We start from the raw sequence: 24,020 nt of genomic DNA, 5'->3' as shown, positions 1-24,020 counted from the left end.
TTCCTCAGCATCTCCCGCCAGCAACAAGGAACCAACAGATTTCACTAACCTCCTCTCCCCCAGAAATTTTGTGGGCTTTGTACAATTCTTTTCCTTGAGGCCACTGTACAAAAAGCCTTTTGCTGCTGCTGAGTGACATATCTGGCAGGCCCTTCCGCCACGGAGCTCACATTCCAAAACAAAGCACAAGGTTGATCACAGGGGTCAAATGAGTCACCACAGCAGGAGCATCGAGAAAGCAAATGAGCCCCAACGAACAAGAGTTCATCTAAAGGGGCACTCTTGCCTCTACCGAAAGGACACAAGGTGACCCTGCAGAAGCAGTTCCTGCAGGTCGTCACTGAGCATCTTCTGGGTGAATATGATGATAGCTGAAGCAGACAGAGCGTTATCAGAGCAGCTCACAGGCAGGCAGCAGTGCCTGGAGATGTAACAGCTCTCTGGTCAGAGGCTGAGTGTTACTGAAGTAGTCAGTGTAATCGGCTTTAGGAAAAGAGCCTCGCAGCTATTCATTTTAGTTCCATCTCCACAGGGGTGACTCCTCTCTCCTCCTCAACTCTAAATAAAGTGTTGGCAAAATTACAGACAAGCCACACGTTATCAGGTGCCTCCCGCTCAGAGCTTCTCTGCGCGCCTGGCATCTATCATTTCATCTTGCATTTATTTGCAGGAGTGGTCTAGTGAAACTAGTAGAGCCTGTAATAGTGTTGATCTGTAAGGGTCATGCATCTGGGCCTAATCACCATAAATTCACTTGGTGTGGGTGCAGTGTATAGTACCATTTTGACAGTGTTGTACACAGTTCCAGACAAGCTTAGGGAGAGCCCTCTCCTCTTTCAAATGCCAGGCTTAACCTCATTGTGCCACCTGAGAAGTGAGACAGAGGATGAAAAGACGAAGATAGAGCACAAAAAGGAACAGAGGAATTGCTGCCAGAAGCTGTTCCTACCTCACCCACGACTGCAGAACCTGTTCAGTTCAACTCACAGGCAGAACTAGTGGGAACAAGAAAGAGACTTGATTAAAAACTAGCACCCTGCAAAAAAGGGAAAAAAGACCAAGAAGCAGAAGACAGAAGATGGAATAATGAGGAAAAGCAGAGCTCTCTAGCAAAAATGTTTGGAAAGCTGAGGTAAATGAAAGGCAATTAAAGCAAGAGCAGTATCACAGGCTAAAAGATCTTACCCAATATCTAAGGGAAGAAGCAGGCATCAACTACCAGAGTATGACTGGAGAGAGAGCAAAGATCATAATTTGCTCCCAAAAGCTCTTTACATGAATGAATTAAGTTATTATTTCCCCTTGTCTCTGCCACGCTGTGTTTGCAGTGAGCACACACACAGCACTCCGCTCCTCTTCACTTCCCCTTTTTCCCCTTCCCTTCTCCTTCCCTTTATTTATAATTTGGACCCGTCCAACCTTACAGCACAGCCCCTAAGCCAGCCCTAATGGTTCAGCTAAGCGCAGAATGCAATGGCATGAGTGTAGGGACAAGCCAGTGCTGGTTTTGCCACTGAAAAGCCAGTGATTGCTGAAACTGTTATCCCAGTCAGTTTTCTCAGATAACGTATCTTACCCTTTCCTTTGCTAAGCAACTTTTCATTGCAAGAAACGTTCCTTTTTATCCTCTCTTGCAGCTTTTGAAGTTCCCCGTGAAGACTGAACTAGCATCTACTCCCACTATCACTAGGACATAGGGATGCACCCATGCTTTGAGCAGTTACACCACCACAGGAAACCAGAAGCTATAGCTATAAGCCAGTGTTTACAGCTTGCTTCGTTTTGCTGTTGCTCGGAAGCAAATCTCTTTGCAGGAATTCATCCATAACACTGAGGCACAGCCTCTAGTACAGTACAGCACAGCACAGCCTAAGCTCTGAGGGGGGTTGTTACCGACCATCTCCTGGGGCTGTCTGTGCTGTAAACCAATGGCATTCAGCAGTTCACAGGGCTGGACCACAATCGCAGCCCAAATTTTGCCATCCTTATTCATGCACTGCAGCATCAGTGATACCAACAGGAGGTTGGGAAAGGGAACTTGAGCAGTTCCTATGCTGAGAAGCTGCTTGAAGTCCTTGTTTCCACAGTGACTGCCCTGACTTCACAAATGAAACTCTGCCAGATGTGTGGATTTCACATTAAGCAAGGACAGTCTTTTTCACGCATTCCCTTCCCCGCTCAAAAGCCTCTTTCCACAGTGCTGTTCACAAAAGCACTCACACATGTCCCATTAGCCCAAGTTTTGACTGTGAGTAGAAATACTCTGATCATAAGTTGATTGAAAACTACCTCACAAAACGAAGCCCTTGATCCAATCTCTATTTTATAAAGGAGGAATCTGGGACACTGGGAGCCAAGTGAAATGCTCAAGGTCATCTGAGCCAGTGGCAGAGCTGTGAAGAGCCCTGTTCCTCCACTTACACCACTGGGAGATAGTATTATTTACAGAAGTCTCCATTTGGCATAACACTTAATTCACATGCAAGCGTGTATTTGCAGGACTGGGATCTTATGGCAATTAGTCACTGCAGATATTTATCCAAAACAGCTGTAAAAATCTCATTTTTAACAGAAAATAAAAAATAATTCAAAACCATAGAATACCTTGAGCTTCCATGCTTTTGTTTGCAAAAACTCATATTTAAGAAAATAAACAGACTAGACATATCAAGTTTTTGAATCCACACTAGTGGTATAGCTCCAAGCTTGTGCTTGGTGCACATCTGTGTATTTGCTTTTTTTGGTTGTGGCTTTTTTTTTTTTTCTTTTTTCTTTTAATTAAAGGGTTACTCACCATCTTACTCACCAAAATCCAAGTATTAAGAGACTTCCATTGTCGTAAGCAAAAACCTAACCCCATCAAAACTTTCCCAATTGAGGAGACTTGTGGCATCATCACACTGATCCTAAGGCAAGATTTATAGCCAAGCCATCCTTCAGTATTCTACCAAGAGGAAATGGGAGACAGGTCCCTTTGCAGTCATGCATGGAGGGGAAAATCTTCCTCATCCCACAAAGCACTGTTAGGGCCAACAACCCAAAGGTTATACTGCTCCCAGCACAGAGTTGAGTTTTTCCAGGCATGTTTATGCTCAGAGAGTCCTGTACTTGCAGTACTGGTTTTGTTTTACTACTAAGCGTAAAAGGAGCTAGAATTATTCAATCGTTACATGCAAGCTGGTTGTGAATTTGAAGGCAGAGTATTATTCATGATTATCTCAGAGAAATGATGAAAGCCATGGCAAGTATTAATACCACTGTGCTGGAAATGGATATTAAGCTATGCCTCTTGATGATGTCAAGTATACCATGCTCCAGCTTTTTGCTTCCCACATCTAAGCCTCCCACACCCTGAACCAGCAGCCAGCTGCAAATCACACTGGACTTTGGGGGATGTGCTTCTTGTTTGACATGCCAACAGTCCTAAGTTATGGTCACTACAATCAGCACAAAAATTTGTGTGTGCTTGGTGGTTTTTTTTTTTCCCCCTTGTGTATCTATGAAAAGCCCAGGCTGGTACACTGTGACCTCCAGGCAAGTTGATGGTACTGCAAAAAGGAAGCTGTGCTCTGTTGAGCTGTCACTGCTGTGCACGTTACCCCAACACAGCTCAGTGTGCACACGTACGAATTGAAAAGCATGAAGTGCCAAACACAGTTGTAGCATGTCAGGCATATGTTGCTTGATGTCATCCAGCATTAAGCCAAGTGGAAGAGATGAAAGCAGCAAACCAGTGCACCAACCAAGACTACTATATTCAAACAGTCATTAGAAAAAAATTTACCAATGAAACAGAGGATAGCCATGACAGGATCTCACCTGGAGCCAGACTTAAATCTCTTGGGATGTGATTCTGCTAAGCACTGTGCATTCCCAGTAAAGCTGATGTGAGTGTAGGGTGCTTGGCCCCCTCAGTATCGACCTCTTGGCAGGAAATGCTTTGAGAGCTCAGTCATGCTTCACTCCATGAGGATTTGTCTCATTTGATTGTTTAAGTGAGAACAGAATTAGGGCACCAGTTAAAAATAAGGAAGGATGAAGAGGTGGAAATCCAGTGTATTTGCTATGGAATAAAAAGTGCAGCTGTTTTGTGTTTTCTCCTTTAATTCCAAACGAGTTTTGCCAGACACCTCTATTATCACAGACCAGCTCTGAGAGTAAACAGGTACTTTAGGATTTCAGTCTGATCCCTCAAGCCCTTACTCATTTGTCCGCAATGTCTTTAACAGACAATGACAAAGGCAGTATGGAAAATAGAAGTGTAGTACAAGTAATACAAAATTGTTATTTGTGTAGTTTCATGGGCATTTTGTTTTACTTAGCAAATTCTGAAGGGCTGTCAAAATGAGGCAAGAGGATTACCTGGCCCTGATTTCAGAGCCATTCAGTGATGCAAAATAATGCAAGAATATAGTGTTTCATAGTATTTCAGCTGATAGGTGGAAATGCTGAGAAGGCCCAGTATTGTGGTTCCCTGAGGTATAAACAAAATTAAAAAAATCAAATACAGCCACAAATATGATGACTTACAATTTTTTCTAGCAGTATTCCAGGCTTGACATACAGTGACCTGATGATAATGAATGGATTTATTGACACTATAACCTTCCAGTTACATAGGGGCTGTCTATCGAGGTTGCAAATTAACCATGCAGTGGACAAGAACACCCACATGATAGCTTTCTTCAGAGACTCTCTCTTCATTGTGGTCTTTCGGGTAAAGATTATTGATTCAGACACCTCAAGAGCACAGCTGAAGTACTTCCAGGGCTGGGTTGACTCTAAAAGCAGCCTAGTAATTTTCATACGATGTGAAACCTGTGCTAATACTCTCTCCCAGATCCCAGCTGACTGCAGGAATAAGTGTCTCACATTTCCTTGCCTTGTTGGCTGTCCGGGGACTACAGTAACCGTTTACAGTCAGCAGACCTCAGGGTGGCAGCAGCCTGGAGAAAGTCTCCTACTCAGCATGTCTGTGTTATACCCAACACTGCTTTGAGGACCTAGATGATTTGCCAATTCTGGGGCAGCATGGTGTGAATTCACAAGCACAGTTTGGGCCTGAGGTTGCAACCAGGCTTATAAACTCTCCTGAGCCCTGGAGCACTGGGGTACACTGCAGAAAAGCCCACATGCTCAGCAGGAATCACAAGTGTTTAGCAGGGCTTACTAGCCTCATCTTAGGGCAGGCAGCCTCCTCCTGGACTGGCTGCATTTGCAGTCAATCTGGTAAATCAGCACAATGCTCCCTGAACTCGCATTATTAAGGCTTTTCCATTATAAAGAACATCACGGCTTCCATCACCCTTGAGAGCAGAGAGATATCTGTACTGCAGGGGGGCTGCACATTTAATTTTGTGCTTCTTTTACACAGGTGCAGTGCCTCTCAGCAAATGAGCAACATCCTAATGTGAAAAGAGAGATAAGGAATATATAAAGTAACTTTGTTAAATTAAAAAGAAAAAAAAAAAAGACACTAAGTACACAGGACAGACTAGCACAACATAGCTGAAGTACCAACTGCCAAGTCTTGGGCACAATGCAATTCCCAAGTGGGAAACTAGATCTTCGTGTCTTTTACCACTGCGTGGTCTATTTTCTGTTCAATGCTTGCAGCTTCCATTAACGTTAATGAGTATGCATATGTGCCTTGAGGGTAAGAACATACTCCCTCTGTGGCTTCAAAACTTGTTTATAAATCCCTCCAAAAATCACATTGTGTTCATTGCTCTTCACAGAAAGCTATTATAACAGCTATAAGAACTGCTGCTTTCATTCCTTCCTTCCCCCTTGCCCACCCTGATCTGAGGGACCAGAAAACAGACCTTAAAAGATGAAGGGCTGGAGGAGGTGGTACGCACAGGAAAGTAACCCAGCTGTGGGAGCTGCAATCTGAAAACCAACTTGCTGCAGGGAGGGGCAAACTGAAATCTCAGCAAAAGCAAAGAAAACCAAACCCCAAAACACTGAAAAACTACCCCCCTCCCAAAAAGCAAAGCCTTTGAAAATCTCTAAGCTATTAAATGCTAGAGAATGGACTGAAATCTTTGCCGTGTCCTTCCTGCTAGAGCGCAGGTCAGTTGGAACAAGCTGCTTCAGCAACGAAATGGGTCAAACACAGAGCAGAGGTACTGCTGGGAACAGTCCCACAGCAAAGTCAGGCCAGCGCTGCCCTCCAGCCTTTTAATCACTGCGGCAGCAAGGAGGCTGCCGAGATGCAGAGCTGAACAAAGGGAAAGAAGTGCTAGGTTTCTAGTAGAGACTGCATTGCTCTAGTGCTGCTGAAGGCACCGTATCCATCCCCATGCCACCTGGACATGCAGGGCAGTTCTCTGGAGTCATGTATGGTAGTTAAGAGCCAACTCCACCTCACTCTACTGACAAGAGGGCATGTGTTTTCTGATGCTGGATTTGACTCTTCCCTCAATCATTGCCAGCTGCCTTCTCCCAATGTGTGCAGTTTCAAGGTAAGCCCTCTCAAGCCTCACAGTCTGCAAGAGACACATTACAGTGTAAAATATAATGGGTAATCCAGCACTGAGAGAAAGAATCAGATTAAGGTATGTAAAGCAGCATCTGTTTTCCTTCACACATGGCTGAATACCGGCTTGCGTTATATCTATACATGTATATAGTTAATGTGAACACTAAGCTGCAGCTCATGGGTCAAAATGCTGTGCTTAAAATACAGAGCAGGCTGTAGGAAAGAGGAAAACAAGCTAAAAAACACACAGTGCACAATATGCAAGCACTCAGGCCTCTCAGGCACAATGACAGACAGGGGCTCCAGCTGAGCACCCGGCTGAGAAGCCCACACCCTGGGAGGACGCCTTGGAGGCCGGGCCTCAGGCAGCCACACAGCCTGCCCTTCCCCTGTTCTCAGACCCACACCCCAGCACCGCAGCAGCTTCGTGGGCCACAGTGACAACTGGCCCTCGTTAAGAGGGAGCATGTTACAAGAGTCGTCCACACGAGTCTCTGACAGACTTTGCTGGAGAATGCCTCTCACCAGACCTGCCTGCCCCACTCCCCCGCCACAGCTCCTGCCCAGCAGCAGGGTGGTGCAGAAGTGTCTGAAAGACTCGTCCCTAAAATATTGCATTCTGCTATGTCAGCACCAGGTTGTCACATCTGGCAGGCCAAGCAGATAGCCCAGAAACAGTAGCATCTTAAACTGCCCATAGCTATACCCACCAGAACTCATCTGTCAGTCCCTTTAGTCTCAATAGGGCTCATCAGTGATATTTCTTCCTTTAGTAGGCATGGATGACAAGTTGTGGGAATAAGATCTGGCTATAAGGAAGGACATGACATGGTTACTGCAGCGGACGCTGTTTCAAAGTTCAGGTTAAATACATTATTCACTAAGGTAGGAAATAAAAGGAAACCAGCACCACGCAAAAACAGATAAAGTGCTAAATCCCTTTAATCCAAGTTCTGTTTAATGAGAGCAGCAAAAGTTCAAGTTTACAATGCAGAGTTACCAGTCTAGCTGACAGAAAACTAGATTCATGAGAGAGACCAGCTGGACTGCAACCCCACTTACAGTTACTGTAATTGCTTTTCTCCAGAGGAAAATTTTCCTTTCAAGTTGCCCACCTTTAGAGATTGCTGAGGAATAGAGAGAGGCTTCCACTGCATGGGCTTAGGAAGCAGCAAGAAGGATACCTTCTTCCACACACGACACTCAAAAGGAAAACACTAGACAAATTGAGTGGGTTTGAGAGGTCAGGATCCCTGCAAGCATTTTCACGTATCAGACCTAAACTTCCCGTAGGCCTCTGGCAGGAGCAGAATTACAACCATGAACAGCATTTTGGAAATGCTACTCTGAGTTTTAATTTGCATTGGTGTGCACATGTTTGTATGTACATGCAAGCACACACAACTTGCATTTTCATTATAGATAAATGTGTATATTATGTATACATAAATTATATCATATATATAGTATGTGCATATATTTATATAATGTAGTCATCATCCATATTACTAAACAGAATTTTAACAAAAAGTTAACTTTCAAAATGCAACTCACTTACACCTCTTCATTTATGTTTGCACTGCAGTAGATCTGTAAACCTTTCTTGCGGACATACAGTGATCGTATCCAAAAACACTGCTTGAGGGTGGTTACATTCACCAATTATACTGTTTTATTAATTTCTTTTTCTGTAAGATTGGGCACTGAAAGCACATCGATTAATTAAACTCCCGCATTTTCTCAATAAAGAGACTTTCAGGATCAAGATTAGATATGCCTTCCATGCTGAAATGTTATTTAAAATTACCCTTTTCAGTCCACGTCTCACTTCCAATGTGTGATGTATGGGGCACAGCTACATTTGATTGCTGTTCCTACCAGAGTTTGAAAACTCTGCAGAAAAGACAACCTACATTTTTAAAAATAACTTCCTAGAAATCTGTCATGGAGGAGAAATGCATTGGGTGGAAGGCGTTCAGTGGCTGCATATGAGAGGTACCCGGAAGAGTAAAAAAGGAATATTGGAACATAAGAAGGGACACAAAAGTGTGGAAAGACAGCAACAAAAGTTAAGGAGAATGAGGCCTTCAGGCTGGAGAGTGCTCTTTCAGGCAGAGCCAAGGCAGACTAGGATGAAACACACAAACTGAAGTGTTATCACACTGTTACACAATGAGACAGGGTTAATGCGTGTCATCACAACTTAAAAGAAGATTCTCACACTCTTACAAATTTGGAAGCAAGAGCACTTACAGGAAAAGTGTACAGAGCCGGTGTGGCTGTTACTGATGCTATTTGTGCTTCAGGAGGAAAAGGTCTTTCAAGCTCATGACCAAATTTCTTCTGCCACTTACTTCTGCAGTAAAGTCAGACTCGTATTAAAAGCATAATCTAATGTTATGGTAGTTATTATGATGGGATGGATTCAATATTTTTACTTTACCATGATCATAAAAAGAATAAAAGTTACCATCAGTAACTGCTTTTGTTTGTATAAACTGGATCATTATCAAAAAGCAAAAAGTAAACATGTTTAATAAAAATGAGTGGTGAGGCTGTCCCCGGTTGCCTAGGAAATGTAGCAAATTCCTTTTCAAAGTAGCCACAGGGTCAGACAATAGACATTATAGTCTGAATTATTCTGCATTGCCATAAAAAAAATGAGCTGGGAACAATTTTGTGACAACTCCTTTGTAGAGATTCCACAATAGTTGATGGAGAAACAATAGGGGTTTTCATCACTGTTTTCCATAGTTCCTGGAAAAATCTGTAGCCATTCAGCCTGCAAATACCACAAGTACATGCAAATGCATGACACATGCATATACAAGTATTTGGGTACAATATGGACAACAGTGACTGAAAGTTAAACTTGTGTGTTCTTGGACTTGAGCTTCCAAAGACCTCCCTAGGAGAACATCAATATTGTATCCTATGGTCTATGTCACCTGAAATTGGAAAGATACTGGTTCACAATTTCTTGAATTCAAAGACTGTTACTAGAATGAGAACTACTAGATAGGGAAAAACTTAACCACTTGCACATAAAAACCAGACTGGCAGAATCACAGCTTCACAGGTTTCTTTGAGCTAGGCAAAATTTCAGATACTAAATTTGCTGGGAATTAACTGTAGAACAACAGTACTAATTTCATATTCTGGGACAAAGCTGGTTTAATATTTGTATCAAATCAATACTGCAGATAATGAACTTTGACTTTCATCTGGTTCTGCTCATCTTTAGATGTCCTCATCAGTGTATGACCACAGTGTTTATATAAACATTCCTATGCTAGCCAGATGATGACTGTGAAAATTCTTTCATTAGAACGAACATGCCTCCTTGGGGTGCACAGGGATAACAAAGTGTCTCCTGGTGACAGCTAAGCATTTTAGAAATCCAGTCTGTTCATCCAAACACCATACTGTACCTCCCCTTGAGTGTACCTCAGACTTCAAAATTTGACTGCTTACTTCAAAAAAACCCCTACAATCTGATCTTACTTTCTACATATCAAACTCTGGTGAAATCCCTCTAAGTCTGGCACATATAAAACCAGACACATACAAACAGGGCAGATATTCTGAACACACAAAAACAACGGTATGTTTAAAGGATTCTGTCAATTCAAAATCTCCAAGAACTTCTTCATGATAGTCTAAAAGTGCCCATTGCTGCACTACATATAAACCAGCAGAATGAATATAATACAGGTCAATATGTTAAGTATCATAGACATTCTCAATATTCCATGAAGACATTTAGTCACACTAAAAGGTAACGTTTAGGTATTACCTTTTATGCTAGTGATGGAGTATTACTCATTCACCAGTTCTTTCCAGAGATCTTGCTATGAATATTCAGCTCTTGATTATAATAATGAATCCAAGGCGCTCTGTAATACTTCATACTATGGTGTAGTAGTACCATTGTCATACAGATTATCCAAAGTAAACACTGCTACAATACCACGTGTGCCACTGATAACCATCATGTGATGGGATAGATCAAGCTCAACCTGCGCAGAGTGGGAGGAAACAAAGTGGAAAGGAGGCCTTGGAAACAGAAATGTCAATCGATTTCAAACTTTGAAATCTGTCATAAAGGACATGACCCATATTACATCCTTCGTGTTAGCTATCAGATGGCAGGAGGAGATGAGGGAAAGGAATAAAAATTTTCAGAACTTTCCATAATACTAATGCTGAAAAAGGTCTAGTTTCATGAAGACACAGACTGCTTAAGGAGTCTGCCATAACTTCTGTGAGATTTCAGTTACCACCATCATTATTATTACTGCTACTTTCACAGAACCACAGTATCACTATGGTTGGAAAAGACCTGTAAGATCATCAAGCCCAACGATCAATCCAATACCATGCCCACTAAACCATGTCCCACAATGCCACGTCCACACGTTCCTTGAACACCTCCAGTGATGGTGACTCCACCACCTCCCTGGGCAGCCTGTTCCAATGCTTGACAACCCTTTCAAGTGAAGAAATTTTTTCTAATATCCAGCCTGAACCTCCCCTGGCACAACTTGAGGCCATTTCCTCTTGTTCTGTCGCTGCTCACTAGGGAGAAGAGACCAACACCCACCTCTCTGCAACCCCCTTTCAGGTAACTGTAGAGAGCAATGAGGTCTCCCCTGAGCCTCCTCTTCTCCAGACTGAACAACCCCAGTTCCCTCAGCTGCTCCTCATAAGACTTGTGCTCCAGACCCCTCACCAGCTTTGTTGCCCTTCTCTGGACACTTTAAGGCTGTCAAAGTCTCTTGCTTCTCAGTAAAGGAGGACGAAGGCTGGGGGATAGATGTAAAACAGACCTTGTTCCTAATCATCCTAGAGAAAACGCCAAGGTCAGGTATACCGAAGAGCACAATATACTGTGTGACTCAATGCACACTTGCAGAAATATTCATTAAACAAGTTAGAAAACATTAGAGCCTATCTTACTGCCCTGTCTGAAAAACCCCTTCATTTAGCCTTGGTAATTGTGGTTGTGCCGACTCAGGAAGAAAGAGTGCTAATATATATTAGAGATTTATAAAAATATTTTTAAATGTAATATTTTATAAAAGAACATTTGAGTAACTTAAGAGCTCCTGCCTCTCACCTCAGAGCATATCAGACCAAGAAGTTTTTGTCATGTATTCTCTTTTTGTATTAAATGAAAGACTTCAAAAACTTTCTGACATGAGATTTTAAACCTGTCTGTGGCATCTGTGGTTTCTATGTAGGCTTTGGTCCAGTAAAATCGTGGTAAACTGCCTTTATTAAGGGCAGCTACTTAATGCTTGGATTTGTCATGTTAGTCTGTTCAGTGGCGTTGATGTAATGATCACTGTAGAGGACAAGCTATGGAAGTAACGGTGAACATCATATGCAAAATAACTACCAACAACATAAATAAATAAATCTACAGTTTTTTTGTGTTTGTGTTCAACCTCGCAATCTTAGACATACGTGCCACCAGTTGAATGATACATTCTTTTGCATCTTTGTTATCACGAATGACTTTTTAAAATCAGATTTGCTTAAAAGGGGTTGTAGCATGAATGTAACTAACAAGTATTTCTGCCCACAACAACAAGCAAAAGAGATACGCACTAAGAGTACAACATAGTGCGTAGGATGTCAAAACTGATATGTAACATAGCAGTGGGAAAGACCAGCACTGATCAAAACCATTTGTCCCTAAGGGTTCCTTCTTACAGTTCACGCTGTGAAGCAGAGTCATCCTGATCTCTCCTAGCAGGGAGTACAGCTGGTCCTACTGCTGCAGAAAATGCATTTCCAGCATGGAAGAAAGGAAGGAGAAGATCCCTATAGCGTTAGCTCATCTCTAGTAGTTCAGAGTAAGGAAACAATGTCCTTATTCAACACATTTGTTTATTTTCTTCTGAATGCTGCTTTAGCTGAAATGTAACTGGGAGGAATGGGAAGAGAAAATGTAGACTCATAGGCAAACGGAAGCTTTGGACAATACATTATGTCATCTCAGGTACAATTTTTACTGTTGGATGATATTTCCTTGCTATACAGTTTCAGGGTCACGCAGTAATCTTTTTAATAATTTCTGTCCCTCACTTCTTTGTTGAGGAGGACCCTTTCCAAAGCTGTGGTTTGCACATTGCTAGTGATGTGGTGAGTAGTCCTTGGCTGGCGTGCAGATAACATTGTCCTACATCACCTCTGATAGAAATCTCTTTTTCCCTTCATTTTGAATAAATTCAACTCATTCCCCAGCACATAACCAGGCCATATAAGTGGTATGGTTCTGTGAGAAATGTCAAAGGTTGGCAATTACCCACTGGTCCAAAATTTGGAGAACAGTGATCTAGGATACCTGTGCTGGCACTGTTACACAGATGGGGAAACATACAGGTAATTCTTAAATGCAAGATTATCAACTGCATAATCTTAACACTGGGTCACCAGAAACCTTTTTTCCAAAGAATTATAGTGTTTACCTTCAGTCCTGTCCGGTAGTTTCCCACTTTTACTTGTTGTTCCAGTGTTGACTGTTTCAGATGAGGTGCTCAGTTTGGTGTTGGGGTCTCGCTTAGGTTTTGGAGGAGGCTGCTTACGAGAGCTGCTACTTTCATCATCGGTTCCTCCAACAGAATGAAGAGACTGGGATCTCACGGTGAAGCCACTGGAGCAAGGATGTGGCAGTCTGTCCTGAGGAGCAGGCATTGTCATAAATCCCATGCGGAAATGTTTCCCCACATAGCTTCCTTCATTTCCTCTCACTACTTCTCCACCTATGCTGTAAGAGAAAATAGGCATATAAGTAAATGATCCACCTTTGCCTGAACTGTACCTGGAACCAGGGTCTCAGTTCTGCCTGTGATGAGCAGATTGTACTTTTGAATTTGGAAACAAGCAATGCTCTTTTCTTTTCCTAAAACAAGATGACTCCTAGAATAGAGTAGTCTATTTTTCAATGTAAGTTGCCAACAACTGAAACGTAGATAAACCGCTATGCACTCACTCAAACTTTTACAAGAAGAAATTGAGAAAAGCTTTTGTTCAGGTTTCATAGCACTGTGACTAGAAATTGTCTATAGAACAGATTTCAAACGTTGGAAATCAGATCTGAGCTTTCAGGAAGACAAGAGACTGCGATTAGGGCAAAGGATACTGCTTTAGAAATGCAACATGTATTGATCCGCACTCCCCTGCACTCATCTTTGACTACAGACACTCATGTACCTTGGGATACAAGGCTCTTGGGGTCCAATCAATCATTTCCCTTCAGATTAAAGAATGGTAAGAGAAAGAAATGCCCTAAAAATCACTTGGATATAGGAAAGTGAACATTAACATCTCATGAAATCCACATGAAGCTGCAACGTGAGCAGCATCAGACTAGTAAGATACTAGTGTAGGAGATGAAAAGGCAATGGGCTGTGGGACACCAGGAAGACAATAAGCTCCAACCATTCAGAAACAGAGGTATAGAAGAAGGAAAGCTCAGTTGAAACAAGTGCCATCATACTAAGTACTACATTGTACTGTGGATGGCAGGACTGAGAACCTGGTATTATTCCTGCTATACTCATGCATGCCTATCAGTTCTGAAAAACAGCTCTTACTGATGCTTATACTGTAAACCTACAGCATATTGCAATTAAAGCAATTCAGTGACTATGCAAAGAAACTCAGGAACACGCACAGGTCAACATGGGCCTGTTTGCACAGAGGTTTGAAACGGTATCACTGTGGGCATGTAGCAATATCAGTATGAGAACTCTGAAGTCCTAGAAAGCCCTAATTACCTCCTGTTTCCCCTTCACACAGAGTGAAGCTCTAAGCAGGGTCAGTTTGCTCCTCTGTAAGTTTCCTATCCAATGTTGTCTTGGGCTGGTGCAGTTTATTTGGTGCTGGAACACATTTCCTTCTTTAAAAGACATTTCTCAACCGTTCATGTGAAGGGTGAGTAAGATCACTTAATTCCCTGATACTGTCCCCATCTTCATCGTACGTAATACATAAGCTGTATCTAATTGTCCTAAAAGCATCAGATTGGCACTGTGCAACGCACAACTCTGTGCATGCTAAAGCAGAACCTTCGTTTGCTTACTACTGTCCTTGCATTTTTATTTAATTTCCACTAGTGGAGAGGTCCACTTTCCAAACTGGTGACAACTGAACAGGTCTAACTGAACATGCACCATTCTCCAGGGGCACTGACACTTACCCGCGTATGTACACGCACACGTGCACACAGGCATGCCACACATATGCACACACTGGTCCATGTTCATAACCAAGTTATTACCGAATCCTAATTGGCATCAATTCCAGAGGGATTTGCAGCCAGAAAGATCAAAAGGTAGAACTCATTAATTTGAAGATTAATAAAAAAACCTGTAGCTAATTTAAATGATTAACTATGCCTCTACTAATCTTTCATAAATCGTTCTAAAAATAATATAATCCTCTGACGTTGGATTGCAAAAAGGGCCTGTCACATTATTTAAAGAAGATTACGATCCAAACATGCTGAAGAACGCAGGTGGGGAGTCTGCTTCCTTCCTTAAGTCCACTGGATAAATCACATTTAGCAAACAAAATTTCAGTTCGCCATGCCTCTGACATTAAAATTCTTATCAGGTTACACTATTTAATCAGTGCATTTACTTCACTGCTGTGTGGAGGTGTTTAAACCACACACTATAGGGCAGATTCTGAACTGCATGGACTTGCACAAATTCCACTGAGGTGACAGGTTTCACCCTTTTCCTAAGAATACACAGAATGTTTATACGAAGCATGTTTTTTTGCCAAACTGCTGCATCTTGTATTCCAAAAATAAAAGCTTTCAAAATTTAAGTCCAATGTTTAAATGCACTACCTCATTAAACAATTAAATCATGTCCTTTCTTTTTCCTTCCCTTCCCATATTTTTTTCATTTTTTACTGAATTCCTTTCAACATCACGAATGAAAACCTATCTCACCTACTTCCTACACTTACTCCAGAATAAACAGCCTATAGCCAAGTCAGAGAGAGGTTGCAGGTACAGATGGGAACAGACCTTGCTGTTCTGCTTCAAGGCTGAAGTAGATCTGGTCTTGCTTTTCTACACTCTCTGCTCAGCTACTAGACAAAAACAGCAGGACACCATTTCCCTCTTTTCAGCCATGTTTAAAAGAGACTCCATTTCTCTCTGAGTGTAGGAGCCAATCTTCAGCTGATGGTTAGGCACTATAAACCCCAAGCTGAAGACGACTAGCCTCTAATTACTGGTCCTGGACCCTGGTCACCTACCAGGATCAGAAAAAGGCTTAAACTTGCTCCTTATGCTGGTAGTGATTCCTGAGCATCAGGCAGCGGGTGTTTCCTAGCATAGCTTGACATTTCCGTAATACTGACTGACTGAAATTCACCGTGGTGCAAAGAGAAAGGAGTCACTCCAGACTCATACCCAGAGCACAAACACAAAAGCAGGACGGCAGATTTCAAACCTGGCATCCCCCACCCTCAGGCAGCAGCATGCTGAAGCTCCATTTGGACCTGTGCAACACAGCTTTGCAATGCACAGTGCTCCTGATGTTGCATCATGAAACCAGACAGAATTAAAGGATTTATTTGCATACTCCTCCTGCTTGTAACCACAGGAGTTGGCTGGGGCTGGTGTCTGTCCCACTACAGCACAATGGGCCAAGAAAGATTTGCAAGCACCTTGCTGCATACATAAATGACCACAGAGACACTGAGGGAAAATAATTGTGTAGATCTCACTTCATTATTTCTGACAGCAAAGAGCCTGTGCTCCTCATTGTACTGATAATGAGTTCTATCTCATTTCTAAACTCTATTATGTGAGTTACTGCAAGTATTACACAGTTTATTAATATATATGGAAATACAGATTTGGATTATTCCTCTTGGAAGTTTCAGTTTGAACTTGGCCAGGTTCAACTGCTTCTCTGACAAAAAATTATGTACAGCATTCCAATAAGCATTAAAAACACAAACATTTGTCTACAAAGAGAGACATGAATTATATAATAACGAAATTAATCATACTATCACTCACGTTACACGCTTACAGCAAAGCTGACTTTGTGCTGAAAACGCACTTCAGCATTTTCCTAGGTCTGGCGGCTGACGCCGCAGTAGATGGAAAAAAGGGCAGTGCAGTGAGGTTGGCTCCAGACACCCTTAAGAAGAGTGTTCTGAAGCAGCTCTCCTTTCAAAAACATTTTACAGGGCCTCTCCAAAGCCTAACTAACCAGTCCAATGTAGACCACTGAGTGCTGCCAGATTACACTCTCCCTCCTTGGGTGTACTGGAAGGTAAGAGAGCTTCCCATCCCTCCTCCTCTTACACACAGTCCTGGAATTGAATCATTACAATGAATACCAAAATGGTTGGATCTGCCTTAAATCAGCAATAATGGATTTCAGGTTTAATTTCTAAAACACAAACAAGAGCTCCAGCGGATGGATCCAATGAGTCTTGTCATACCCTCCAATACAGGTTTTACCTGTTAGCTGAGATTTCTGAAGTCAGAACTGGGCTAGCATAAAACCATCCTTGCTGTTCCCACCTGCACATAAGCTGTAATTGTCCTAGTCCTGGACACATTACAGCTCAGCTTATTGTGCTCTGCCTGCTCTATTGTAAAGGAGATACTGGAGCATTGACCAAACTACAGCATGGAATAACGTAAATGTTTACATGTTTGAATAACTACAGAGGGGAAAGTCTTTTATATTATTCATTTTATTACACCCTTATCACAAGAGGGCAAGTTATAGAGGAAGGCTAAACATTAAAAATGAACACAGAAAATACTCTAAATGGACAGAGCAAGGGCAAGGTCATTTCCACTTTGCTTTGTCATGAGTCATAATGTTCCTATTGACTAGGAACATATTTTCAAGTGTTAAGTCAGAAAACTAAGAAAAATAATTTCTCATCACATTGCTGAAAAATACATGGCAAAGTATCCAGAGACTGCCTGCCTCAAACGGTGTGGTCTTTTTAATTTGCATTGTTCCTACTTAGCATTGCAAATAACAGTTTTAATTTGCTGTGAACTTTCATTACTTGGTCCAGGCAGAAACTGAATTAATTCCTGGAAAACAAATCAGTAGTTGTGTGAAAACTTTTGTTTTCTTGGTGTTACTACTTTAACTATAAACAATGTGGAATATTAAATCCCTCAGTGCAGTTGTATGGAGGAGGAGAATCCTTGGGAATATCCAAGTCCCATAAAGTCAGAATACCCTAGAGCTACATTTTCTTCTCAGTCACCTATCTACCCTTGTTCTTGCTATTCATCCAGAAATTCTCTTATCAGTTCAGACTTACAATGGATTAGTTTCATGCCTCAGGCACCAAGAACCACTTGGTAGTTCTCCCCATCTTTGTATGGTTTCTACTTTTCTTCCTGTGCTCCTTTACATGAGATTTTCTGACTTTTTATCCATAAGTTCAAAAGGGGAACTACACCTGATTATGAGACTTGACCTCCTAAGCAGGAGGAAGGGGTATGTAGTCTACTGGCGACATGGCACCTTTGAAGGTATTGTGCCATTTCTTTGCTGTGAGACACACCAGCCTGGGACCACAGCAAGTCACCATCCTTCTCTGAGTGTTGAAATTCCAGACAACCAAGAGAAGCCATTTCAATAGCAGCTGCTCACTCCTCTTGTACTTGAGGAAGACTCAGTCACAGATACAGGTTTGTTACCTGGCAGAAACTAAGCTGGGAGTCTCTGCAGGAGTGGGGAGAACTATGAATTACAGGGCAAACAATGCACGTGGACAGCTCTGAGGAGCTGCAAGCCCATGCAGTACTCCCCCCACATGACATGCATCTAATCCATCAGGGAAGCCATCTGAGTCAGAGACTGACAAAAATAGAAGTCACAAAAAATTAACTGTTATGATGTAGGAAGATTTTTAGAAGTCCATCATAAAAATGACTAATCATCAGCAAAAATACAAAAGGAATAAAAATACTTAACTCAAGGACTGTATATGAGCTGGCTTGTCTGAGCAAACAGCAGGTCATCCCTTGGTGCATCTATCTTTTTTGGGTTAAGAGAATAGCTGCTGTTATTTTAACCACTTCCTTACTCTTACAGCAATGAACACCCAGCTCCTCTGCTTATATCAAATGTTCTGAGTATGAAGGGCTGAAATGGCTTTGAAATGTCTATTTCCCATCAGAATAAATTATACACACATATACTAAGGATGACACATTTTACTTTGTATCTGAGAAGCACTTTCAAGATTAGCATAAATTATATTTGTAAATTAGAGGTTGGATGCCAAAAACCAGAAGATATACTATTTTTATCCCCTAAACATGATTTCAGCAGACCATGAAATGTAATACTGAAGAAAGGAGGGCAGAATCACAATCATAGATTCAGGAACTGCACTGTAAGTATGGTTTTACACAAATCGACACCATTTTTATTACAGAAATTAAACATACAAACAAATTACACATATTTCTAGTTTTGTTTTTTTTTTTTAAATTGCACTGAAGAGGTCCCTATCCTTATTCCCAAGGAATATACATGCATGATTTTTTTCCACATTACTTTTCTGAAAGACTCCAAATGACTCACGATGATCTTACATCAAGATCCAGAGGATAATACTACCATCCTTTTAGATACAGGCTAAAGTGTAAATTAATCATGACAAAGGTCAAATTTAGAGTAATTTTGTGCACCTAGAGGACTATCTAAAGTGAGCAACTCACATGTCCGTGAACATCAAGCATCTTAGCTCTGCCATATGCCTCTATTTTTGAGGTAGGAGATCAAGTGCTGCTTAAGAAGTCAGGCCTCTCAGGACACAGAATACATTAGTGCTATAAAATAAAATTTATTCTTTTATCACTCCTGTCAAACCCACAGGCCCAGGGTTTGATCCTGCAAACATGCAATGAGCTGACACTCCCTCTTTGTGTACCTGCATTATCGCACTGGGATAACTAGGAAGCCTTGCAGAAATTGCTTGTCACTTATAAATCTGTTCTAAGCAATACCACTTGCAGAAGTGTGCCCACATTGTCTGACACTAGATTACTTCCAGGAAATAATTTCTTCAAACCCACCTATACATGTAACAGATCCCCAACAGCACTCTGTGCTGCTATTGAGAGCCTGGCTCCTGCCATCCACAACAAGACTGAATGTTGCACACAGAAGATTCTCCAGATCAAACTGAACCACCACGTGTTGTGGCTGTACTGCAAGATTAACTGCGTCCCTGGTGAGCAACCAAAAACAGCTGTAATTCCTATGCAGTGCACAATGAATGATAAAAGCAAAACTAACCAAGACTGTCCACAGCAGGTTTTCCGTTAGATGCCAGATAACCTAATTTCAAATGATGATCTGCTACGCTCTACAGTCAACTAGTTTTATAACGCAAAAGGTTGAAAATGCTATAGTTGGGGTTTTGGGGAAAAAAAACCAAACAAAATAAAGCCAAAATGAACCCAAAACCCTTTATAAGAAACATTGATAAATAAAAACTATGTATGCTATTTTTACAAAAAATCTTACATAAGCTAGACAGCTTGGAAAAGAGTAACTGAGGAGTAAGGAACTTTCTGATCCACAGAGAGCTTAACAAAACTGTATTTCATGAGTTTGAACAGAAGCGCAGGTAGTACTACTTATTTCCACTAGCATTCCTTCTATCTTTAGTAGGCTGTCTCTTAAACCAGGGACTAACAAGAAGTACATTGGACTGAACAGCCACAGTGGCCTGATGTTGCTTTCCTCAGAGGACCAACCCTTGCTGCTGTATCTGGGGCATAGGGTCTCCAGTGCTCCAGCCCCACGTACGACTGGTGACTGATGCATATGGAAAGGTTTGTAAGTTGTGAATACAGAGGACACTTAACAGGCAGGAATGAAAAGTGCTCTGCTGTTATATGACTACAGATACTTTTAATTTTGCATGGGAGATACACAGCTAAAAGCCAGTAAATGAAAGCTCGTATGTTCAGAGTCACCTAGAATTAGACATGAACCATATGCAATGTTTAAAACTGAGTGCAAACGCATGTTCGCATTAATGGAGTGGGGTTTTGTATCCTGTCAAAAATGGGTGGAGCTAGAACAAGGCTGTGTTTTTGTCACATTCAGTGGAAAACCACATGGCACAGACTCCAGTCTGCCTGAGCAACTGTGGCTAAGTAAATATTTCAATGAGATATGGGAATAAATTAACATATAAAATCACTTTTGTGGATTTTTGTAATAAAATGTTTCTTTTGTTTTGAGTCAAAGAGTTGTAATGGAAGAAAAATCTGTAAAAGGTAAAGAAGTCTTTTCGTAGCTCAGATGCTGAGAAAAGTTTAAACCTTGACGAATGAAATGTGCTGAACCTCTAGGAATGGCGATTTGTAAACCAAGTGCATTGTGCCTGCGGAGATATTATGCTGTGCCTAACCTTTCCAGATTCAGGCTTATTTCAAACAGTGATTGTACAGATCCTCTTCCGAGTCCTTCAAGCAAACATGACTCTACTTTCCTTTTAAAAATCCAAGCTCAAATATAAGGAAATTAAGGTTTTAAATAAATGCTTCCTATGGTCTCCAGCCCCAAAGAAAAAGGAGTTCTATCCTGACCTGGCAGTGAACAGAAAGAACATTTCACTTTAGAGGAAAACCCCTCACAAATTTCACTTCAGCACAAAACATACAGATTTTTTTGTTCAACTAGTGACCTGGAACTCCAGTTATTCACATAATTCTTCTGATAATATTGTCATTCATACCTCTCAGTTCAAAATATATTCCCTAGGCTGGCTTGTGTCTCTGTTTTCTTTTATATATGCCATGTGAGTAGGTAAGAAAGGGAGAGGCACTGCCTGTTGCAGAGAGCCTGGGAGGAGGTCTCAGTAGCACAGTCACAGTAGAGATGCAGGCTCCACTGAAGGGACAGTTTTATGCAAATGCTTGTCTTTTGGCAGCTCACCACTCCAGATCTGTTATATTCATACAGGGCAATTTTGCTTCCAGACATCTCAGCACATGGCAAAACTCAGGGATTTGCATTCTCTTGAACAGGCATATATCCAAATATTCCAGGTACAATTTTACGGACTGCTTTCATAGATATTCAGGGTCAGTTTGTAGTTACTAAAAAAGTATCTGCATATTAGCATTTTAAATGGGACTAAATCCATTTTAATCTACAAATTGTATTTTAAAATTTTTATTTAAGGGGAATGCACAGTGCAGTTCCTACAAAACAGCGCAAAGCTTACTTGGGTATTTTCCCCACTTACAATGTTTCCGTTTACTGAGCTGGTCTTTGCACAGGAAACACAAAAATTTAACTTACTGCAGCTTACCCCACCCTCACTACATAAACACTCTGCTGGATATATCACCTTACTGTCAGAGGTGCTGGAACCCATAGAAATCTTCACCAGAAAAATCCTTTTTTGCAATGGAACAGCCCTGCCAGAGGCCATTGCCTTGACTTTACAGTTAGCATTACTAACCTTGTGCTATTAACTAAACATATTACCATCTCTCTGTTCCTTCTGATTTCTGGAAGGAAGGTTTCAGCTCATTTGTCGATCACCACTTTGTGGTTTAACTGGACAGCATGAATATCTGTCTGCGCCTTGCAAAATGAAACGAAGACTCCAAAAACTAAGTGAAACATTTTTCACAGGTGTGATAAACCCAGAAAACATGAAAGGGGATCAGTCCACACAGACATGTACACTGGTCTCTCTCTCTCCTTCTTCCCTGGACAGTCTCAATCTGGTAAATAAAACTACATGAAATACTGTACATCAGTATCGACAGCTCTCAGAGTCAAAGCCTGGAGAGACTTGTTCACAAAGATAAAAGTCGCTTTGAAAATCTCTCTGCTTATATCACTTTTTTATCCACAGCAAAGTGACCATTATTGCCACAACAGAACATTAGTATGCTTCATACCTAAATTTAGGAATAATAATATAAAACAACTCTTTCCCTGTCTTGATGGATGTCAGTTTTTCAGCCAGGGTTGTCAGAAGCTGGTTATTTGTTCAGAGAAATAAATAAAAAAGGACATTATATTTTCAGAAACACAGTTGATTTAATATTGCATGTCAGAGCATGTGAAATATAGGTGGTTAAGACTTAGTGATTTCAGTCAGGACACTGAAGGAAGCTAGCCAGCAAAAGTATAGCTTGTCCTATGCATAAATGTACCCAGAACCAATTCTACCCTTAGGTCTTCCAATACGTCCATTGCATGTCCACGCATTCCCGTTAGAAACCAAGGTGAATTGTCCAAATGCAAAGTACAGAAATCCACTGTATCCATGCATAGAGCTAATGGGCCAGATCCAGTAACTCTAGCAGACTAATAAAAGGTCTCTACATATATGGGAATTTAACACCAGAGACAACCGGCTACAATAAAAGCTGCCAATAAACTTCCAAAGCTGCAAAAAATCAGCATACACTGATTTTTATCACTCTTGGAATTACTTTTGCAAATGGGGATGTCCAGCTAATTATTATTTTTTGGTCACTGCTGTGTTGTGGGGTTTTTTTTTCTTGCAGTAGTAGTTTTTTGCCAGTTGAGCAAAAACCTACATCCAACAAGCTCTGACACTGAAGGAAGGCAGTACTTAAATGCTCCTTTAGTGACATATATTGCCCAAAGGATCATCACTACAGCCTATGAAGCTGCAGTGAAATGAAATTTTGCTAAAGCAACAGTAAGTATGTTTTTCAAGCTGTGAAAATCTGTGTGAGGATTTTTTTTTAGGAAGTTAAAACATTAAAACAAAGAGCAAGCACCCTTATAACCTGCATTCAATAGTATAATGGTGAATTAACTGGGGAATATACTGGTTTAGTTCCCTGCATGAGAAGTGATCAGCTCAGTGCTCTTCACACTAAAAGTGTGTAAACTCCCTGTATTCCTCAGGTAACCCTTTGGAGCTGTCATTCATTGAGTGGCATGTTCAAAGTATCTGAGCTTGTGAGAAACAGTGCTTTCTGTGCAGTGAGGTGGTGAGCTGTGGCACAAGTTACACAAAGTCTGGACCTCATTTTACAAAAAGGTGAAACGAAAAATAATGTGTCACTGCTTTTCTTTGCACTAAGAATTACTATTAAAATCTGCAAAGCTGCTGGTAGTAAATTTTAATGTATGTACATTTCTAGGTCACTTAAGCCCCTTTGAAAAGTATCCTATCTAGAAATCATAACCCTGACATAATATGCACTGTTTTTCCATCTCCTAATGCTACACTGCAGGCAGCAGTCTACTTAAAAAACACTTAAGCCAGCAAGGGGTTCAGAGGCACCTTGTATATACACACCAAGCACTGCAGCCCAAATCAGCTAGTCCGCAGACTAGGCAGCACAAAGGGCTATCTGTGTGTCTCTAGTAAGAGAATTCAACTCTGCTTTTTTTTTTTTTTTAAATTAAAAAATACCCAAGAAAATACTGTTGTTCTCTCCTCCAGAACACACGATGCCCCTTTCCCTGCCCTACTGCCTGGTGCCCACACAGGA

At 41.3% G+C, this 24,020-nt stretch overlaps 1 protein-coding gene across 1 annotated transcript in view; it reads right to left on the bottom strand.

The window, feature by feature from the left end:
• Positions 1 to 24,020, bottom strand: part of NYAP2 (neuronal tyrosine-phosphorylated phosphoinositide-3-kinase adaptor 2) — a 136,562-nt gene that overhangs the window by 65,292 nt on the left and 47,250 nt on the right. The window contains exon 2 of the mRNA XM_059822923.1: positions 12,961 to 13,259. Coding sequence (XP_059678906.1) covers positions 12,961 to 13,259 — 299 coding nt within the window. The remainder of the gene's footprint in view (positions 1 to 12,960; positions 13,260 to 24,020) is intronic.

The sequence above is a fragment of the Gavia stellata genome, chromosome 11, assembly GCF_030936135.1.
Source record: "Gavia stellata isolate bGavSte3 chromosome 11, bGavSte3.hap2, whole genome shotgun sequence".
Taxonomy (NCBI): domain Eukaryota; kingdom Metazoa; phylum Chordata; class Aves; order Gaviiformes; family Gaviidae; genus Gavia; species Gavia stellata.
This window is presented reverse-complemented; position numbering and strand designations above follow the sequence as displayed.